Genomic DNA, 22,240 nt, shown 5'->3' on the forward strand with positions numbered 1-22,240 from the left:
ACTACAAAAATGGCTCACAGAGCCAAACAAAAGTGCGCAACCACGCATGCGTGAATCCTCGCGCATGCGCGATGTGCAAGACAAAAATAACACTGACGGGGGAGGGGGGACCAGCTGAGGAGTAGATCTCCACAGCTGAATCAGGCAACTACAACACAACAGCAAGAGGAAAATATAGAAAATAACGAGAACAAGAAGGAAAAGAATAAAAATAAGAAATCAAAGAAACAACAGATGACCAACCCAGAGGAAGAAGACCAACACCAAGACACTTCTAATAAAAATAAGAAGACTAAAAATACCCAACAAAATAAAACAAACAACCCAACAAGAAAACCAGAAGAGACAGAGGTAAAGGACACAGATCCTGGAGTGGACTCAGAAGAAGAGGAGGAAAGATATAGGAAAAAGAGTAGACAAGGTGGAAGAACGAGAAACAGCCATAGAAATAGAAGTAGATGACTTAAAAAAGAAATTAGAAGAATCTGATAAAAAAGTTAAAGAAACACAGGAGCTGTTAGCTCAGAAGATAGATATAATGGAAAATTATAATAGAAGAAACAATATAAAGATAGTGGGCCTTAAGGAAGATGAAGAAGGCAAAAATATGAAAGAATTTATAAAAGAATGGATCTCCAGGGTCCTAGGAAGACCAGAATTACAGGAAGAAATGGAAATAGAAAGGGCACACAGAACATTAGCCCCTAAACCACAACCACAACAAAAATCAAGATCCATTCTAGTAAAATTCCTAAGATATACAACAAGAGAAAATATATTGGAGAAGGCAATGAAAAAAATAAGAGAAGACAAAAAACCATTGGAATACAAGAATCAAAATTTTTTTTTCTATCCAGATATAAGTTTTGAACTCCTGAAGAAGAGGAAGGAGTTCAATGCAGCAAAAATGACCCTATGGAAACAAGGTTATAAATTTATGTTAAAATACCCAGTGGTACTTAAAATAGTTATTCTGGGGCAGCAAAACAAACTATTCTCGGATTCGGAAGAAGCACGAAAATTTGCAGAACAACTACAAAACAGACAGAGAGATGAAGAGATGTAACAAGAACAAAAATGACAACAAACTATATGTATGTGTGTATGTAGGTACATATATATATATATATATATATATACATATATATATGTATGTGTGTGTGTATGTATATATATGCGTATACATAAAAAATAGAGTATAGGTAAGAACTAAGAAGGGGAAGAAAGGAAGTAAGGAGGGAATTAAGAGAGTGACCTTTGTTATATATGAAGATTAAAATCTTTTCTGGGCGGGGCTGGGTAGGGAAGAATTACAGTCACTGCGAAACAGTTGACGCTTGCGAGCGGATTCGCAAATCCAAATGGAGAGGGGAGAATGTGGTTGCCTGACAAGGGACAAAGGGCAACTCAGAAAGGGGAGGGACTATTGGGGTTAAAGGAATTTTAGATATGAGAATAGTGGAAATATTTTATGTTTTAGAAATGTCTTATAATGTGTTCAAAAAAAGAAAGCAGAAATGGATAAGAAGGGAAGGTGGTGATGAGGAGATGGAAAGGAAAGATAAACAAAGTATGAAATGGCTATGTTGAGCTATATGACTTTAAATATTAATGGAATACATAACCAAATCAAAAGGAAGAAACTTAAATTTACTGAAAAAAGAAAAAATTGATGTAGCATTCATACAAGAAACACATCTAACTGAAGTGGAACACAAGAAATTAAAGAGAGATTGGATAGGACATGTAACAGCAGCATCATATAATTCAAAAGCCAGAGGAGTAGCTATATTAATCAATAAAAATGTACCAATCAAAATAGAAGAGGAAATAATAGATCCAGCAGGGAGATATGTAATGATAAAATGTCAGATATATTCAGAATTTTGGATTTACTCAATGTATATTCACCTAATGAAGAAGATCAAAAATTTATGCAAGATATCTTTTTGAAGATAGCAGATACGCAAGGGAACATACTAATAGGAGGGGATTTTAACCTTAATTTGGACTCAAACATGGATAAAACTGGAAAAAAAACTAACAAAAAAGAACAAAGTAACCAAATTTATAATTAAATCGATGCAAGAAATGCAACTTTTGGATATATGGAGGAAACGACACCCAAGGAAAAGGAATATTCATACTATTCGGGTAGACATAAAACATACTCAAGGATAGACCTATTCCTGTTATCAGCCCACATTCAAGGGAGAGTTATGAAAATGGAATATAAGGCTAGACTATTATCGGACCACTCTCCCCTGTTATTGGCAATAGAGCTAGAGGACATCCCACCAAGAATGTATCTTCTTTGGCTTGGCTTCGCGGACGAAGATTTATGGAGGGGGTAAAAAGTCCACGTCAGCTGCAGGCTCGTTTGTGGCTGATAAGTCCGATGCGGGACAGGCAGACACGGTTGCAGGGGAAAATTGGTTGGTTGGGGTTGGGTGTTGGGTTTTTCCTCCTTTGCCTTTTGTCAGTGAGGTGGGCTCTGCGGTCTTCTTCAAAGGAGGTTGCTGCCCGCCAAACTGTGAGGCGCCAAGAGGCACGGTTTGAGGCGTTATCAGCCCACTGGCGGTGGTCAATGTGGCAGGCACCAAGAGATTTCTTTAGGCAGTCCTTGTACCTTTTCTTTGGTGCACCTCTGTCACGGTGGCCAGTGGAGAGCTCGCCATATAACACAATCTTGGGAAGGCGATGGTCCTCCATTCTGGAGATGTGACCCATCCAGCGCAGCTGGATCTCCAGCAGCGTGGACTCGATGCTGTCGACCTCTGCCATCTCGAGTACTTCGACGTTAGGGATGAAAGCGCTCCAATGGATGTTGAGGATGGAGCGGAGACAACGCTGGTGGAAGCGTTCTAGGAGCCGTAGGTGATGCCGGTAGAGGACCCATGATTCGGAGCCGAACAGGAGTGTGGGTATGACAACGGCTCTGTATACGCTTATCTTTGTGAGGTTTTTCAGTTGGTTGTTTTTCCAGACTCTTTCGTGTAGTCTTCCAAAGGCGCTATTTGCCTTGGCGAGTCTGTTGTCTATCTCATTGTCGATCCTTGCATCTGATGAAATGGTGCAGCCGAGATAGGTGACCAAGAATGTATAGATGGAGATTAAACTCCATGCTACTTAAAGGACAGGATTTTAGAGAATTCATTGAACGACAAATTATAATGTACTTTGAAATAAATACGGAATCAGTATAAGTTTATACTATGGGACGCAATGAAAGCGTTCATCAGAGAGCAAATAATAAGTTATGTAACTAAGATGAAGAAGGACGACAATCGGAAAACAGAACAGTTGGAAAGGGAAATAACAAATATAGAAAAAGAATTAGCAATAAAGGAAGATACAACTAAAAGAAGAGAATTGGCAGTTAAAAAAATAAAATATGAAACACTACAAACATATAAGGTGGAGAAGAACATAATGAAGACAAAACAGAAATATTATGAGCTAGGAGAAAAAACGCACAAAATTCTAGTGTGGCAGCTTAAGACAGAACAAACTAAAAGAATGGTATTGGCATTAAGGAAAAAGGACAAAAAAATTACATATAATCCAACTGAGATCAATGAAAACTTCAGGGAATTCTACGAGCAATTATATCAAACTGAAAACGAAGGGAAAGAAGGAAAATAGATGAATTTTTAACTAAAATTGAACTACCAAAATTACAAACAGAGGAGCAAAATAAATTAATAAAACCATTTGAAATAGAAGAATTACAGGAGATATTAAAAAAACTACCAAACAATAAAACACCAGGAGAGGATGGATTCCCAATAGAATTCTATAAAACATTTAAGGACTTATTAATTCCTCCCCTTCTGGAAGTAATCAACCAGATTGATAAAACACAAAGTATACCAGATTCATGCAAAACAGCAATAATTACAGTAATACCAAAGACAGGGAAAGATCCACTTGCACCAGCATCATATAGACCAATACCTTTACTTAATCTTACAGATTATAAGATAATAGCTAAACTATTAGCAAACAGATTGGCCGACTATGTACCAAAAATAGTAAATCTAGACCAAACTGGATTTATTAAAAAAAGATGAACAACAGTCAATATCTGTAAATTTATTAACTTAATTCACGCAGTAGAAGGAAATAAAACTCCAACAGTAGTGGTTGCTTTAGACGCAGAGAAGGCCTTTGACAGAGTAGAATGGAATTATTTATTCAAAGTACTACAAAAATTCAGCCTACCAGAGAAATACAAGCAATACGATACCTAGGTGTACAACTAAATAAAAACCTCGGCCATCTATATAAACTCAATTACGATCCATTAATGAAAAAATTACAAGATGACTTAGAGCATTGGAAAGACTTACCACTAACACTGATAGGAAGGATAAACTGTATTAAAATGAATATTTTCCCAAGGATACAATACCTATTTCAGTCATTAACAATACACCTAACAGAGAAATTCTTCAAGGAATTAAAGAAAATAATAAGGAAATTCTTATGAAAAGGGGGGAAACCGAGGATAGCACTAGATAAATTAACAGAATGGTACAAACAAGGAGGCTTACAACTACCAAACTTTAAGAATTATTATAGAGCCGCACAATTAAGATACCTATCAGATTTTTATCAAACAAGGGAAAAACCAGATTAGAACTAGATAAAATAGGGGAGAAGATACCTGAACATATACTATATAAATGGGATGAAAAATTGGTGCAACGTAGGAATTCACCGGTATTGCATCATCTGCTCAACATTTGGAAGAAGATTCATGTAGAAAGGAATAAAACAAATTACCAACTACCAAAACTAATATTGACGCAAAATCAGCTAATCCCTTTCACAATAGATAACCTTTCCTTTAGAGAATGGGAGAGAAAAGGGATCAAAAGAATAGAAAATTGTTTTTCGGGAAATAAATTATTATCCTTTGAACAAATGAAGGATAAATATAATATAACTCACGATACAATGTTTGCATACTACCAACTGAAAACCTACTTGAAGGACAAATTGGGAAGCAGCCTGAGGTTAACAGAAGGAAGCAATTTTGAATATGTGATTACAGACACAATGATAATTAAAAAGTTTGTAACAAACATGTACATCAAACTGCAAGAAAAGGAGAATGAGGAAACAAACGGTAAACCTAAACAAAAATGGGAACAATATCTAAACATCAAGATAAAGAATGAAACATGGGAGAAGCTATGCTCCGGAACTATGAGAAATACAATAAACACGAGGTTACGCATGATACAATATAATTGGATATACAGGCTATACATCACACCCCAAAAGTTAAATAAATAGGACCCAACAGTATCAGACAGATGTTTTCGCTGTAAAAAGGAAACGTGAACAATTCATGCAATTTGGACATGTGAGAAAGTGGAAAAATTTTGGGAAGATCTAAACCAGATATTAAATAAAATCACAAAAAGCAATATACCAAAAAACCCAGAAATCTTCCTCCTAAGTAATATAAGAAACAAAGAATTTGGACTCGATTTGGATGGAGCACAAAAAAGATTTGTTATGATAGCCCTAGCTGTAGCAAAAAAATGTATTATGTCAACCTGGAAATTAGAAGACAACTTGAGAATACAACAATGGTATATAGAAATGAATACATTTATTCCATTAGAAAAAATAACATATAATTTATGAAATAACATTACAATATTCGAACAAATATGGGAGCCATACATGAAACACAATAGAGAAATTCTACCGTGGACTTCCACCACCTAAAATGACAGAAGGAGAAGATAACGAAAAGAACTAACTCAGTAAAATTTCTTGTGTATTTTTATTAAGTGACAACATTGTTTAACGGGTTTAATGTATCTTATAGATTGAACTTTAAATAAATGGGGAAGGGAGTGAGGGAGGGAGGGAAGGGAGGGGGGAAAAGGGGGAGAAAACGACACTATATATTTAAGAAGAAAAATGTCTGTATGTATCTTGGTCAATATGGTTTATAGTGTGAAAAATGAAAAATTAAAAAAAAACAGTTGATTTATGAGTTGGGAATAAAATAGATCACTCTATCTGCATACCATCCTGAAACTCAGGGAGCTTTTGAAAGATTTAATTCTACTCTTAAAAATATGATGAGGATTTATTGTCTGGAGAATGGAAAAGATTGGGACAAAGGTATTAATTTATTGTTATTTGCAGCAAGGGAGGCTGTGCAGGATTCATTAGGTTTCAGCCCTTTTGAAATTGTGTTTGGTCATCAGGTTAGAGGACCTTTAATGTTGATCAAAGAACAGTAGGTTCATGAGGATGTGCAGTTGTATTTGCTGAATTATGTTTCTAAATTTAAAGGTAGGTTACAAAAAGTGTGGACTTTGGCTCAAGAGAATTTTGAAATGGCTCAGGGTAAAATGAAGCGTTGATTTGACAGGAAAGCTCGTGAGGAATTTTAAGTCAAAGTAGAGTTTTAAATTTGTTTCCAACACGTGACAATCCTTTGAGAGCTAAATTTTCTGGACCGTTCGTAGTTAAATCAAAACTGGATGATGTTAACTATGTTGTTAACACTCCAGATCGAAGGAATAAAACTCAGGATTGTCATATAAAGTAGCGGTATTTTGAGGTAATTTTTGCAAACTTAATTGTGCTGATTATTGTGGTCTGAAACATTTAACAAGCTGCATGATTTAAATGTTTTGATATTGCATAAATATAATTTAAAAAGATGAAAATTTTAAAATAATTTTACTTTTTTCTTTTGTCATGGCAGCTGGTTGGTGGAGAATTTGATTTAGAAATTAACTTCATTATTCAGGATGCAGAGAGTATAGCATGCATGATTGAACTTCTTGAACACTGTGATGTCACCTGCCAGGCAGAGATTTGGAGTATGTTCACAGCCATACTACGCAAAAGTGTGCGCAACCTTCAAGCGAGCACAGAGGTTGGCCTTATTGAGCAAGTACTACTGAAGATGAGTAAAATGGATGACATGATAGCAGGTAAGCATTCATGTTGATATGAATTTGTCTGCGAAATATATTACCAGTGAAGAAATTTAAAAATGGTATTACAATTTTATGTTTTTTTAACAAACATTTGATTGAAAAATGTAATTTGGTAGAATATGATTTGGAGATTTTGGTATACAGTATATTGTTTTTAAATTAAAATGGCAGACCAGGGTGTGAAGATAAGCAGAATTAGGCTATTAAATCGCTTGTGACTGCTCTGCCAATCATTAAAATTATCGTTGATCTTTTACTTGAGTCCCATTTTCTTGCTAAAATATAGTATTTCTTGATTTCCTTGATATCAAATAACATTTATCTCTGCCAGGAGAAAGGTAGATTGGGGAAACTTTTGAAAAAGCACCCAGGATGCTTGGCTTCATTGGTAGAGACATAACGTACAAGAACAAGAAAGTCATGATGAACCTTTAGAGAATACTGATTTATTTGATGTTGAAGTATTGTGTTGAACTCTAGGCACCATAATATATGTGTGGTGGTACACCACCGGCCTACTGCAGGGGGCAACTTCTGTACCTGCAGGAGTGTAAGGGGGCAGGACAACGCCTGGTCGGGTGTTATTCACCTTCTTGGATATAAGCCTGCGCCGGCCTCCCGAGGCATCACTCAGAGTTGCTGCAGCTACAGTCAGCCTGGCTCTGTGGAAGTCTTTGTGGATTAAAGCCTGTTGTATAGTCTTTACCTTGTGTGTGTCTGATTCTGGCTAACAGCGCACCACAATTTAATCCACAAAATTTTCCCACGGTTGCCATGGAAAACCTCCTGAGCACAGGGAGCCTCCTGGAAGCTCAGACACACTTCGAAATTTGGCAGCACGCAGTTGAGGCAATCATCGAGGCGCACGCAAGTGGCATCCTGGACTCAGATTGGAAGAGGTTGGTCCTACTCCGGTCAAAGCTGGGTCTCCACTTCTTCCTGGCAACCAAAGGCTGCTCCACGTTCAAGAGCACAATGGACACTCTCGAGAACTTGTACAATCCCCCTTTGAATGCAGTCTGTGCAAGGTACCTCCTCAACGCCCGAGCCCAGCAACCCGACCAGGAGACTGCTGAGTATTACCTGGGACACATGCGAGAATTGGCCCGACTGTGTCTGGCTGAACCCAGGGTAGGCGCAAAGGAGGTCGAGAGGCTGATCTAGGATGCATTCGTCCGAGGGCTACGCTTTAGGGCCATCCGGCAGAAGCTGCCGGAAGACAACATCTATGCCCTAACCAAGACAGTGGAAGTGGCGCAAACCCTGGAAGCGGCAGCCCTGCACATCGAAGCCTTCGATTCCAGGTTCCCCCAGGCTCCCTCATGGCCCTCTCACACTGCAGCGGCAGCCCCAGACCGAGCTGGGGAGGAAAACGTCGCTGCAGCAGGCGCCTGGTGCCCCTGTAAGTACTGTGGGTCCTGGTGTGGGTCAGACCGACAATCATGCCATAACTGTCCGGCTAGGAACCAGTATTGTTCCCGATGTGGCAAGAAAGGCCACTTCGCTAAAGTGTGCCTCTCAAAACCAGCCGCCAGCTCAGCGGCCCTCTATGACCTCCCCACCTACCCCCCGTGCCGGGCGGCGCCATTGTCCCCACTACGACTTCCGCCTTCCCCGACCTCGATGGTGCAACAATCGACCACGCCAGTGACTGTCACAGCGTGTGCCCCGAGCACCTGGACCAGACCCCCCCCCCCCCACCTCGCCATTGCTGGTCACCGCGAACTACAATGATGTCACTTCTGGCTCTCGGCATGATGTCACCTCCGGCTGACGTAATGATGTCACTACCGCCAGCCGCGATGATGTTACTTCTCCTAGTGCAACAAACATGGCTGGGGAAGGAGAACAGCCATGCAGCAGGCCCCCACATTCTGCCGCCATCTTGGGCCAGGCAGCGGCCAACACGGAAGGCCCCTGATGACGTTGAGAATGACATGGTCAACATGGGTGGTGACCAGGCTGCCCTACCAATGCTCCCCATGCCTCCGGGTGCCAAAGGCTGCTGCACACCACACCCCACGACTGACGTCAACAAGTGGAGAGTGACAACTCCGACTCTGAGACTGTCCTGGCCACCACCATGCTGACCAGGGACATCCCTCACGACCTCGGGCGCTCTATGATGGACGTGCAAGTTTGGGAGATCACTTCATTAAACACCTTCTCATAGAAAGTACCTCCCTGTGGCCAACCATTTCAGTTCCACACACTATTGCCAGTGACATGTCTGTCCTTGGTCTCATGTACTGCCAAATTGAGACCACCCACAAATTGGGGGAACAACACGTTATATTCTGCCTCAGCACTCTCCAAACACACAGCATTATTATGGACCTCCAATTTCTGTGAACCCCCTCCTCTGGTATCTCTCTTTTCCTACCCCTCTCTTTCCTTGCTTTCAGCTCCTCAACCATTCCCTTAGGTCTCCAATCAGAGATCTACCCTCACCCCTAATCACTTTTGAGCTTCTTTCTCTTCTACTCTCCAACCTGTATCCACCTTACTTCTTACTTGTTAGCTCAGATTCAGATTTATAGTCAGAGTGCATACATGACATGACATATAGTCCTGAAATCCTTTTTCCTGCGGTTGAGGCAGAATTACCACTTATAGGCAGTGCAAAAAAAAAATACTGACTCAATACACACATGTAAACAAATAAAGCTCCTTCCCCTTCCTCCCTCCTCTCCTGTACTCCTCTACATTCCCCCATTTTTTTCTACCTGTTTTTTTCCATATTTCTGCTGAAGGGCTCAAGCCTGAAATGTTTATTGCCTTTTACTTCAGATAAAGGCTGTGTAACCTGCTGAGTTACTCCAGCACTTTTATATATTCAATTAAGTTTAAACAAAAAGACTCCAAGATAGGCACATGGATGTAAGAAAAATCGAGCTCTCTGAAATTGGGAATGGTTAGCTTGATGGTGGAATAGTTTAATGTCGATCAACACAGTACTGTGGGCCAAAGGGTCTGTACTTGTACTGATCTGTGTTTTTTGTTCTCTTTGTGCCTGCAACCTTCTGAGGATTTATTTTAGTTTTGTTCTAAATATGCTATATTTCATTCTGAATGGTCTCTGAATATGTATTTTTCCTTGAGTTTACTTTCTATCCAAAATCAAATATAATTTCTTTAATGTGGCAGTGAATTATCAAGGAAACTTAGGCTTTCATTTTTATTTTGACAATGAATGGATGTAATCTATTTTTTTAAATTAAGATAAATTGTAGTAGAATCTGATTCTGATAAATTGTCAAACATTATATTTGTGCAGATTGTTTTTAGTAAAAATTGGAGCGATGGTGTTGATAAGGTAACTTAAATGACATGGTAGAACCTTCTAAATTTCTATATCCATGGAATTTTGAATTGACGATCTCACCATTGGTTTCTTCTGTTGCTTCCTGGTTACTGTTCTGCAATAAAATGTTTCAATTTGGAGTTGTTATATTTACATTGTACTCTGCAGATCTACTGGTTGACATGTTGGGTGTTCTAGCAAGCTACAGTATTACTGTTAAGGAACTCAAGCTTCTCTTCAGCATGCTGCGTGGAGAAAGTGGATTATGGGTAAGCTTCAGCGTTAAAACAATTGGTTGCAAATTAGTGAAACTTCATTAGCATATTGTTACTGCTTTAGTATGTACTGTATATCTTGTGTTTTGCTTATTTTCCTAAAAATATAAACTCTTAAGTGGTCAAATATTGTTTTTAACATTTGATTAATTCTGCACATCAAGGATCAAAGATTTTATTTTCATATTTTTCTACAGCCAAGACATGCAGTGAAATTGCTCTCAATTCTGAATCAGATGCCACAACGACAAGGCCCAGATACATTTTTCAACTTTCCTGGACGGAGTGCAGCAGTATGTTTAATTATTTATTTAATCTAACTATCGAATTATTTATTTAATCGTTGAATTGTCATCAAGGGCATTAGTCTCGGAAGAATTGGGGAAGGGGGGAGAAGAGAGTAGGGAGGAGTAGGAAAGAAGTGGAAGAATGGAGTATAAATCCTGTAATTAAAACCCAATGGAAAATTTAGTGGTGCACTATTATTTTAAAAATATATTATTAATAAAATGATAATATTATTATGTATTGATTACAGAATTGAGCAGTTACTTTTCAATGAATAGGAGTGGATCCTCCAGCAATCATTTGTCTACTCAAGATTCCAGCATCTGCGCCTTTCGAGTTTTCCTAGAAATCAATTTGTGTTGTGTTCTAATGTTGTCATTGATTTGCCAAATTATAATGGGCTAAGTGTTTTTGCATTTGGATCTGTCAGTGCCAAGCCAATAGTTATTCTGACCTGCTGTTGGTCCAGAACACATTTTGTGCCAAATGCTGGAACATCTCCCACTTTGCTCTGTTGACCGCAACAGACCCAGCCCCCTCAGACTCCAAGCCATGCAAGGAGGTGACTGATTGAATCTATTCCATTATGTAACAGTCTGAAGGACTGACAGTCTGGCCTGACCTTGTACAATGCTGCAAGGCGGGCAGTGTATGCTTTGATTGGCAGTGACATGAATGTGGACCATTGATATATGCTGGCCTCAATCTGTCAATGGAGACTGTGTCAGCTTTTCCATTTCTACGAATCACAAAAGTCTTTGGGTGGCATTGTATGACCTCAAAAGGTCAGTCGTAAAGGGGCTGAAGTGGTCTACGACCATTGTCATGTCGAAGGAACACATGCATACAAGTTGCAAATCATCCGGCATATACACTGAAGGTGACATACGTTGCGCAGTTGGTCTGAACAACCACATGTTTTCCCAAAGACGGTTGACATAACTCATAGAGTGCCATCCTTGGACCTGGTTTCACAAACTCACTGGACAGTATCAACCTGGTGCTATATACTATTTCTGCTGCTGAACATCCAAAATCCACTTTTGAGAACCATGGGCAAATGCTCATTCCACAGAGATGCATCACCACCTGCTGTCACTGCTGCTTTCAATTTGTGGTGGAAATGCTTAATGAGATCATGGCTTCTGGATGGTAAGCCATAATCTGAATGCAGATGGTGCCTAAAAGATCAGTGTGAGTTAAGAACAACCCTGACTCGAACTGAGACCCTTGGTCCATCATAATAGAGCCTGGAACACCGAAAGATGGAACTCAATCCATGAAAGCCCGAGTGAGACATCTGCAGAGATGTCGGTGACAGGAATAGCCTCCTGTAACTTGGTAGCCTGGTCCTCATGTGAGCAGATAAATGTGTCCTCTGTATGGTAGAAACGGACCAACCAATTCCAGGTGCATGTGATGGAAACGGGAATCTGGAGCAGCAATTTCATGTGTCTGGAGACTTCAAAGTGTTGGCAAGGTGCAGTAAGCAGTTGTTCCAGCTCCATTTGCTCCTGCTGACTCGGGGAGAGTGGCCAATGCTTCTATCTTTACTGCAAAGGTCGTGGACATAATGAAGTCAGCATGGCCTCCCAACTTGTTGAGGGTGGACGTGTGAAAGACACTCACCAAGTGACCCTGAATTTGATGAGGTAAACATTGGAAGAATCTCAGCTTCCATACATCCCCTTCAATAGAGTCCATCTTCTCAGCATCTGTGTCGGTTTCTTATCCCTTAGGCTGTTGTCAGTTAACAATTTGGCAATACGCAACACCTGAGATGGCCAATTATGCTGCAGAATAGCAGCCTTAAGGGTAGATCCCCAATATTAAAATGGGGAATTGTCACTGGGGATGAATTCCATGTCAAATCTCGCAAAAATACAGTAAATGTATTCACTTGAAAATTGATTTCTAGGCCTACAGATTAAAAATATCCCATTTGTAAGATACAGCTGATTTTGGAAAAAAAATAGCTCATGCTTTGACTTAAAAAATCATTTTCAATGTTTAAAATATTTTTTGAATATGTCTGTGAAAGACCTTTTAAGGACTTACATTCTTTCGAGTGTTTGATAGGAGCTTTGTCAATACTGTTTGGGTCTTCTGGGATTGGGTCCAAGGATTATACACTCTTGAGTCCTGATCCTTTTATCCACTGGACTGTATGTGACACCCATCAGCAGAATGAATTTTTAAAAATTGAAAGCTGAGAAAATGTTCAGAACTTTGTTTGCATGCCAATTCTGCACTTCCTAACAGTAAAAGACTTGCAGACATTTATCAAGAGAATGTAGGCCTTTGTTATTTCCTACATTCAGACTGGGATCAGCAAATGGTATTTTCACAAGATTGCCAATGGCCAGGGAAGTATTGTGCAATGGAATGGAATGGAATTGTTCACTGTGGCACCACAAAATGATCAACTAAAGTTGCCGTTTATTCTGATCTCTGCTACCTTTCACTTTTTTTCTTAACTAGGCCATTGCGTTACCTCCTATTGCTAAGTGGCCGTATCAAAATGGTTTTACCTTAAATACCTGGTTTCGGATGGATCCACTAAATAATATAAATGTAGACAAGGACAAGCCCTATCTCTATTGGTATGTACAAATTGTTTCTTGTTATTTGTGTTGATAGCTGCCTTTTGGTATGTTTTTGATAAATTTATGCAAATGGTATGATTCATAATGTTTTGTGTTTTTTTTCTATTCTGAATTCAAGTTAAACAATATTTAAATAAATGCTTTTATCGAAATGGCAACTTCAGAGAAATGGCCACAAATATGCTTAGTGTTTTTTTCCATTTTAATAGTTTTTAATGCATGTGTGTTACGGAGTCCAGAGGACCCCAAAAACCAGCAGCTATAGATATGCCCCACAACACAGGGTTATTTAAACAAAAGTAGTTTTTAATTATATTTGAACAAGAAAACAGAATTAAACTTTAACTTATTACTTAACATACTTACTTTACCTACCTAACCCACTTAATCCCCTCCTAATACTAAGCGCAAGTGTGTGTAATGTATATTTAAGATTATAAAAGTTCTTTGGATCACAGTCTAATCTCACTGGTTGCAGGCAATTCTTGTACTGTACACAGAAGCTAGCATTAACAAAGTTCACCAGTCTTTGGTGCTTAACAGGTTACCACTCAGGAGGGTTCTTACTGGTTTTCAGAGAGTGATTCCTTTTCCAGGACATCCACAACTGATTCCTTCTCAATCAGCCTTGCTGATGAAACTTGCCCCCTTCAGGGTTCTCTAGATGATCCTCGTTCTTTCAGGTCACCTTTCAGACCACCTGTCTTCTCCTTTGACCAGGCAGCCTTCCGAAGTTTGCTAGTTTGTCCCTCTGGAACTGATTTCTGTGACTTTTTCTCTCACTCCCTCCCTCTCTGAGAGCAAAGCTGTTCTGTCTCTGCCTGCAAAAATCACATGCTCTCTGAGGCAAGCTGTATGTTGATACTTTGTTGCTCCTCTGCAAAAAGCACTAGGCAAAAGTCCTGCAAAGATTCTGTTTTAAAATGTGTGTGCAAGCTACTCTGGCAATTCCTCCCAAGCCACCTCAAAATACTCTATCACATGTGATAGATGCAGTATTTTAAATCCATTAAACAAATTTTGCACCATTTCATATCCTTTCTTTTCAGTTAAGTTGGCTTCATTTTGTTTAGCAGATTTAACAGAGAATAGAACCTTAAAAACATACACCCTTTGGGAATTAAATTGAATCAAAATGCAGGTTATTGAGCAAGTGGTACCTGGAAAGAATGAGAATAATGTCATTAAAATACCCACAGATTATGCAGAAACACATTCCTTGACAATTGTAAAGAAACAAAATAAATATTTCTTATTAATCATCATTATCAAATTAATATATGAAAGGGAATCACTCACTTACAGAGCCATCTGCCAAAGTGAATATTTATTAATACTTTTATATTTATTACCTTTTTTTGTAGTGGCATATTGTGTTAATTTAATTTGTACTGTTGTAACTGATATATTTTACCATGGCTGCTGCAAAAATTTTGGAGCATCTATACAATGCAGTTATGTATATGTCAATAAATTGTAAAGAAGATGGCGAACGATTAGTTGGAAGAGAGTCTGTAGATAGCATTTTCAAGGATTTGGTAATGCATTTAATGACCTCATGTTTAAAAAAAGTGAAAATATTGAATAAAATGTATAAAGATTATTTCATCCATTCTACTCAGTTTTGAAGATGGTTATCAGGGGTTTTACAGGACAGTATTGCCCATGCCGTCTATGTTGTCTATCCAGTTGCTTTTGCAAGCTAGTTCTATTTGTCACTGTTTGACCCATATTCCTCCAATCCTTTCTTTATATGTACCTGTCTAAATGCCTTTTAACTTGTAAAGAGGAGGTGTTTGTGGGGTAGGAGGAACTGTTGTTACCTGTTGAATTCTGCACTTTTATCAGGGATATATGGCAGGGTGGATTTTGCATAGAATTGCCTGTAGTTCCACATGGAAATAGTGATTTCTCTCTGCACAGTTGTCAATAAATTCAAGCTTTGTCTCTGATTGGGGAAGCTATGAAGATGCAGTACACTCTTTCTCATGTTTGTGACATTGTTCCAACTTTGGACTTATCATTGAGTTCAGAGGGTGTGAACTTGTGAAAAATTAGCAACACTTACATTAGGGTAATCTGCCTGACAAAACTATGACAGGTTTTTATCCAGTGCAGGAATTTAGGCTCCACTCATGTGAACTGAGAACATGGTATAATTTGATGTATTTGAGGATCATTTTAGCAGGAGACAGACCTTAGGTGGCCTTCAGAATTTTTCAGATATTCTGTTGGGGATTGTTTGGTCTGTATGATGACATTTTTTGTGCAGGGGCACACAGCTGCGCAGATCATTATAAATAAAAATTGCTTGGATGTAAACATTAATAACAGGAATCTTGAAAAAGTAGGTTCATAGTAATTGTGCAGGTAAGTTTTTAGTTTGTTGCCTATAACAACTTCTGCATTTGTGAAAAAGTTAGTTTCTAGATTACAGGTAACAGATCAACTAATGCAAAAATTGATTTAAATTGTAACCCAGCTTTTAAAATCATTAAGACCAATTACATCAGCATTCATATTTTACAGAATCTATCTTTAAACTTTTTTCCATGTATTATTTTGGGGCTCAATATATCATTTCATAGATTAGAAAACATTCTGGCCATTGAAGTGAATGAATACTGGTGTGAAAGTAGGATGAGTGAAAAAGTAATGTGGGGGTTATACTTTCATTTTTGATCAATCTCTGATAAGATTCAAAGGTTATACAGTATGTTTCCGATTATCCAAAACACTCGGGATTGGGCCTTTATTGGCTAACCGGATTTTTCAGATAACTGAGAAATTGCTTTAAGCAGCCCGGTAGTATCAGCAGAATACAGTAAAACCTCATTAGAACACGGTAGTTGGGGTCCAAGATTTCATACCGCGTTACAGCCGAGTCGTGGAATAGATGCATATACAGGTACACAATCCTTTATCCGGAACCCTTGGGAGAAAGTGTGTTCCGAATTTCAGATTTTTCTAGATTTCAGAACAAAAGCCAGCTGCCCCAGATTTAAGCCCACTTGAATTGTGCTGCTGTATCCACCCCCACCCCCTTCCAGTCGTGCTGCCGTCTCCCTTCCTTGCCTGCTCGAGTCGCGCTGCTGTCTTCCACTCTCTCCTGCCATCTCCCCCATGCCAACCAAAGTCGTGTTGCCGTCTCCCCCCTCACCAGCCTGAGTCGCGCTGCTGTCTCCCTCCCTCGCCCACCCAAGTCGCGTTGCTGTCTCCCCCCTGCCCGCCCCAGTCGTGTTGCCGTCTCCCCCCTTGCCCGCCCGAGTCGCACTGCCGTCTCCTCCCTCGACTGCCTGACTCACGCTTCCAGTGTCCCACCCGCTCAACTCGTGCTGCCAGTCTCCCACCCGCCCGACGTGCGCTGCCGGTCTCCCCCCTTGCCTACCCGACTCACACTGCCGGTCTCTCCCCTCACCCGCCCGACTCATGCTTCCCCCCTGCCTGTCCTAAGAGTCCATTTTTGAGTTTGTTGCTGTTAGCCACTGTTAGCCCGGCATCCTAAAATCAATGACACCTGCGCTATAAGTGATTCCGCGGATTAACGAATTGAATTCTAATGAGGTTTCACTCTACTTGTATTGGTTGTTGCCAATCCCCGACACCTCCGACTGAAGTCGCTGATCCTGCCTCGGAGCCCGGAAGCTTGCGGTTCCCGCTCCTGCCACAGTCGTCAATCCCCAACACCTTACCACCATTGCCTCCAATCCTGCCCAGGAGCCTGAAGTCATTGATCCTGCTCGGGAGCCTGAGGACCTTGCTCCTGCCCGGGAGGTGCTCTCCGTAATAACTCTGGGACAGCAGAACCAAGTAAAGTGGAGGGTAAAGTAGAAATAAAAGAGAGGGGAAGGAGTTAGCTGAAACGAGGACAATCTCCCCATGCCCTGGTTGACTCACCTACTTCCTCCAGCCGCTGACTGATGGCGAGAGATTCTAGCCTGCTTCTCTGGGATGGCATCCAGCCTTTCAGCGTCTGTCTTCCCAGCTGGTTTTGAGCTCAGTTGTTATCAAACTGGCACTAACAGAGCATCAGAGCCCCACATGGGCATGTTTGGTTAAAATATTTTTTCAATTTGTGACGTTTTGTTGCAGCTGAATTTTTTTTTGATAACTGAGAATTTCGGTAAAATGGTTTTGGATAATCGGAAATGTACTATACTGAGAAATCAGAATCTATAGGCGATTTTCCTTATTGGTATTATTAGCACTTAAAAGTTTTATAATTTAATGACCCATGACTTATTGTTGCCAAGCCTGTAACTTTCTGAAGAAAAACAGTTTGATTTTTAAATTACAGTTTTCGAACAAGTAAAGGAGTTGGCTATTCAGCACATTTTGTTGGAAATTGTTTGATTGTAACATCGTTGAAGTCAAAAGGAAAAGGTTTCCAACATTGTGTGAAGTATGATTTTCAACCTAGAAAGGTAAATTGCTGATAAAACTAAGAAATTTATAACAAGAATTTTTTTTCAGGAATATCAATATTATTGTCAAAATTTTATTTTTGCTTGATCTGAATTGTAATTGTGCAAGATGCTGTGTACTATTCAAACAGTTGAACACAATTGGGGGACACATAGTAAGGGTGGGGTTTCACCCCAGCAGTCTATGCATTCAGCACATCATCCTTTGTCATTCTACCAGCTGCAACTAGACCCCACCACAGCCACATCTACCCATCTTCACCACGTTTTACCTTTTGGAGGGAACACTTCCTCTTTGACTCCCTTGTCTGTTCATCCCTCCCCTCCCATCTGTCTGAGACCCCTGGTACTTTCCCTGTAACCAAGGTGCTCTTACACCTCCTTGCTCACACCAAACATGGACCTAAACAGCTCTTCCAGGTGAGGCAAAGATTCACCAGCACCTCCTCTAACCTCATCCACTCCATTTGGTATTCCTGATCCAGCCTCATCTACATCATGAGACCAAGTGCAGGCTTGGGAAATCTTTTGCAGAGCATCTATGCTCTGTCCACAATACCCACCCTCCATTCCAGGTTGCATGCTGTTTCAACTTCCCTTCCCATTCTCTGACTAATTTATCTATCCTCAACCTTCTCCATTCCCATAGTGAGGCCCAATGTGAACTAGAGGAATAGCATCTCATATTCTGCCTGGGGAGTCTGCAGTCCATTGAATGTTACAGTTTCGGGTAGTATGACCCCTCTTTCCTATTCTGTGCTATTTCAGTTCTTAGGCCTTTCCTCTTCTCCCTGTCCATTTTCCCCCTTTCTCATGCACCCTACTTAAACTGCATTCATTCTTATCCTACTCCCTCTTTGTGCTGGCAGTCGTTGGTTCCACCCACTCCCCTAACCATGCATGATATATCTCTCTGCACCTGACCCTTTTGTTTCTCTTGTCTCTCTTACACTTAGGCTTGCATCTGCATTCAAGTACCTCTGTCCATCATCCTTTACCCCTCTACTGGCCCCTGCCAACTCCTCCCACCCTGTTCTTTTTGTACTTGCTATCACTCTCTGTACTTTCAGTCCCGATGAAGGGTTCTGGTCTGAAACTTTGACAACTCAGATGCTGCTTGACCCACTGAGTTCCTCCAGCAGATTGTGGAAGACAATTGTTCTATTGTTAAATACAAAAACATTAAAGATGAGTACCAGAAGCTTGTTTAAGGTAAATAAAAATTAAATGGATAGATAATGTTCATTTTTTTTGTTGCTCTAGCCAGTATTGTGAATACTCACTTTGATTGGTGTACTTAATGGCGTTTTAAATAAATAGATTGTCCCACATTTAGTATGGGGCAATTGTGAGATTTCATGTATGGATAATATAATTTGAATACATATTTTTCAGTGGTATATGATCAGCATTGTACACATCTATAATCGTTGGAGGAATAGTGAGATTCGTTGCTATGTCAATGGTCAGCTGGTTTCCTATGGAGATATGGCTTGGCATGTCAACACCAATGATGTAAGTCCATTGTTGCACAAGGCTAAAAATAAAAAAAGGGGCAGTTGCATGATGGTGTTTGGAGAATGAAGGATAAACATATTCCAATATTTTTATGCATCTTAGATTGTTCTGATAGATTGTTCTGATCAACAGTGAAGGAGAAAGAAGTTAATGAGTTTTGAAGTAAGTTGCAAGTGAAAAATTCCTCAAGACAACAAAACAGATGAGTTTAAAAAAAGCTTATTTATTCATGTTTTCATGAAGAGGAATATAATTTATGAAATACTCCTGAAAGTAAGTTTGAATCTGAAATGTAATAAACAGATATTTAAAATAAAAACATGGTTCAGCAGATTTCTTGTCATGGAATAGAGAGAGTGCGTATTTGAAAGTCATTTTTCAATACCAGAAAGAGTCATTTACAATTTTTAGGTTAAAAATTTAACTAGGTTTGAACATTTTCAGTTTTATTAACAATGATAACTGATTTATTGATTCAACTTTGTATTTCCAGAGACTGCAATATTGCATTCTTTGAATGAAGTAGATTTCCATGTTTGTTCTTTTACCAATGCTGTTTGTTTTGTACTGAATGCTAATTGTACAGCCACATTAGAAATGCAAATTCTGGTGGTGTAATTATTAGTTTACCAATTGTTGATGTTTTCAAAGAAACTGAAAATCAACTTTATAATATTAAACCTGGCCCCTCTGCCCTTACCCTGAAAATAGTGTTTCTTTTACATGGAGTATAATGTAAAAAAAGATTAAATTGGCACTCATAATTTACAGTTTTTCATGTTTTTTATTTTTTTGCAAAACTTTTCTATACTTGTTTTCTTTCTTTTTCTATCTTTTTTATTGGTTTTTATAATAAATACAGTACAATGAAGAAAAGGGAATGAAACTGAAAATACAATATTTTTCCAAAGGACTCCAAAACCCAGCAGCAATAGACATTCACCAAGACAAGTGGCTTTCAAAACAAAAGTTATTTTTAATCAACTTCAAACATGAAAATAGAACCAAACTTTAACTTAACTCTATTCTTATACTATATACTAACCCAAATTACCCCCTTCTAATTCTAAGCGCACGTGTATGTAATGTGTGTGTAAATTCAAGAAAAGTTCTTTGGTTCACAGTTCACTCTCACTTCTCCTTCTTCCAAGTTCTCTGGTTGCAGGCAATCACCATACTGTGCACAGAATTTAACATGTATAAAGTTCACCAGGCTTGGTGCTTGAAAGGCAATTGTTTACTGCTCAGGAAGGTTCTTGTAGGGTTTGCAGAGAGATATTTGTTGCTCCAGGATTTCCACAACTGAGGTACCACCACTAGTCACCTCAGGGTCTCTCTGATGAAACTTGCCCTATCAGAGTCTTTTAGATGGTAACCTCTTTCTCCAAGCTACCACAGAGTTCCATTCCTTCCTCTATTTCAAGAGAAACATCAGACAGATAGCACTTCCAGCCATCTACTGCTCTGGAACTTGCTTTCTTCTGTTTCAAACAGTTTTCCCTGGATTGCACTTTTCAGTTACTTGTCAGTGTCCCATACATTGACTGGCTGAGCTGTTAACTCAACACTCTGTCTTTTCCAACTGAAATTCCAAAGAGAGCATGTGACTCATGGCTTGCAAAACCCGCACCTTTTCCAGCAAACAACAGTTCTTTCTTTCTTCTTCTCAAGTTGTTATCTTAGGTAAACAATCCAGAATTGACCTTTCTGTGAGCACTTTGCAGAAAGGGTACTGATACACAGCATGACTACAGCAAGACAATAGTCAAGCATTTTATGAGGTCAGTTCAATTAACACTTCTACAAGAAAATTTCATGTGTATGAGAAGTTGGTAAGAGACTGGAGGAAGAAAGAAAAGTCTTTAAGAAAAATACCAAAAAGGCAATGTTCTTTGAGAAAAGGAATCACTCATTGGCCAGAGTTTGAAAATCACACTGCAGAATGGGTACATGAACAGAGGCAAGATTACTATTTCGCCACCCGAACTGCAGTGGGACAAGTTGCAGTGATGATCTTGAGGCTACAGTGGACTGGTACAATTGTTTCATGAACAGGAAAAATCAGGTATTACACCAAAAAAACAAAAATTGCACAGAAACTATCAAAAGATCTTGATCATAAAGTTGTAAGTTTTCACCAGTTCATTACACGTAGCCAGCAGAAACACCAAACCACAAGTACAGGCCATGAAAGGACCAGGTTTACCATAGAGTTGTAGTGCATGGCCCATGATAATCTTCAAACACAAAATTAAACCGAAAATGAAATTCCCTCCAGGTATTTTTGTACATTTTCATGAAAAAGGATGAATGGATGAGAATGGTGTAAAACTATGGATAGACTATGTGTGTGGAACAGGCGACCAGATGGTTTACGTGAAAAACGGATTTTGTTGGTCTGGGATATGTTTTAAATGAGAACACGAAAAGTAGATTAGCACTACATAATACTTACGGTGGTTATCCCGGGTGGTTTGACGACTAAATTGCAACCTCTTGATGTCTGCTTGAACAAACCATTCAAAGACCATGTGTGCAAGGAATGGAATAATACATGGATGTTGAGTGCAGAAAAGTCATTTACAAAAGGTGGGGCAATGCATGCTCAAGGCATGGGACAAAGTTAATATAGAGACTGTGATAAAATCATTTTAAAAAGTGTAATATCTCTTGTGCAATTGTGGGAACCTGATGACGAAGATGAAACAGTCTCATTGGATACAGACTGTGATCCATATGATGACTGTTAAAACAGTGAGAGTATGGATGTGCTTGCTGCCATCTTTGCTCCAGATGATGATTGCGAGAGTGATTTTGAAGGGTTCTAAATATGTTGTTGTTTTCA

At 39.3% G+C, this 22,240-nt stretch overlaps 1 protein-coding gene and 1 long non-coding RNA gene across 27 annotated transcripts in view; one reads left to right on the forward strand and one right to left on the reverse strand.

Annotated features, from left to right (window-relative positions):
* LOC138739488 (uncharacterized) overlaps nt 1-14,246 on the reverse strand; it is a 58,919-nt gene extending 44,673 nt beyond the window's left edge. The window contains exon 1 of the long non-coding RNA XR_011342290.1: nt 14,021-14,246. This is a non-coding gene — a long non-coding RNA (uncharacterized lncRNA). The remainder of the gene's footprint in view (nt 1-14,020) is intronic.
* nbeaa (neurobeachin a) overlaps nt 1-22,240 on the forward strand; it is a 1,045,297-nt gene that overhangs the window by 383,808 nt on the left and 639,249 nt on the right. For 24 of the 26 annotated variants that reach the window (XM_069891655.1, XM_069891654.1, XM_069891651.1 and 21 more), the window contains 6 exons: nt 6,743-6,974; nt 10,453-10,553; nt 10,757-10,852; nt 13,329-13,450; nt 17,751-17,877; nt 19,273-19,392. In XM_069891655.1, coding sequence (XP_069747756.1) covers nt 6,743-6,974; nt 10,453-10,553; nt 10,757-10,852; nt 13,329-13,450; nt 17,751-17,877; nt 19,273-19,392 — 798 coding nt within the window. The other 2 variants (XM_069891671.1, XM_069891673.1) reach the window with 2 other exon arrangements.

The sequence above is a fragment of the Narcine bancroftii genome, chromosome 7, assembly GCF_036971445.1.
Source record: "Narcine bancroftii isolate sNarBan1 chromosome 7, sNarBan1.hap1, whole genome shotgun sequence".
NCBI classification, from domain to species: domain Eukaryota; kingdom Metazoa; phylum Chordata; class Chondrichthyes; order Torpediniformes; family Narcinidae; genus Narcine; species Narcine bancroftii.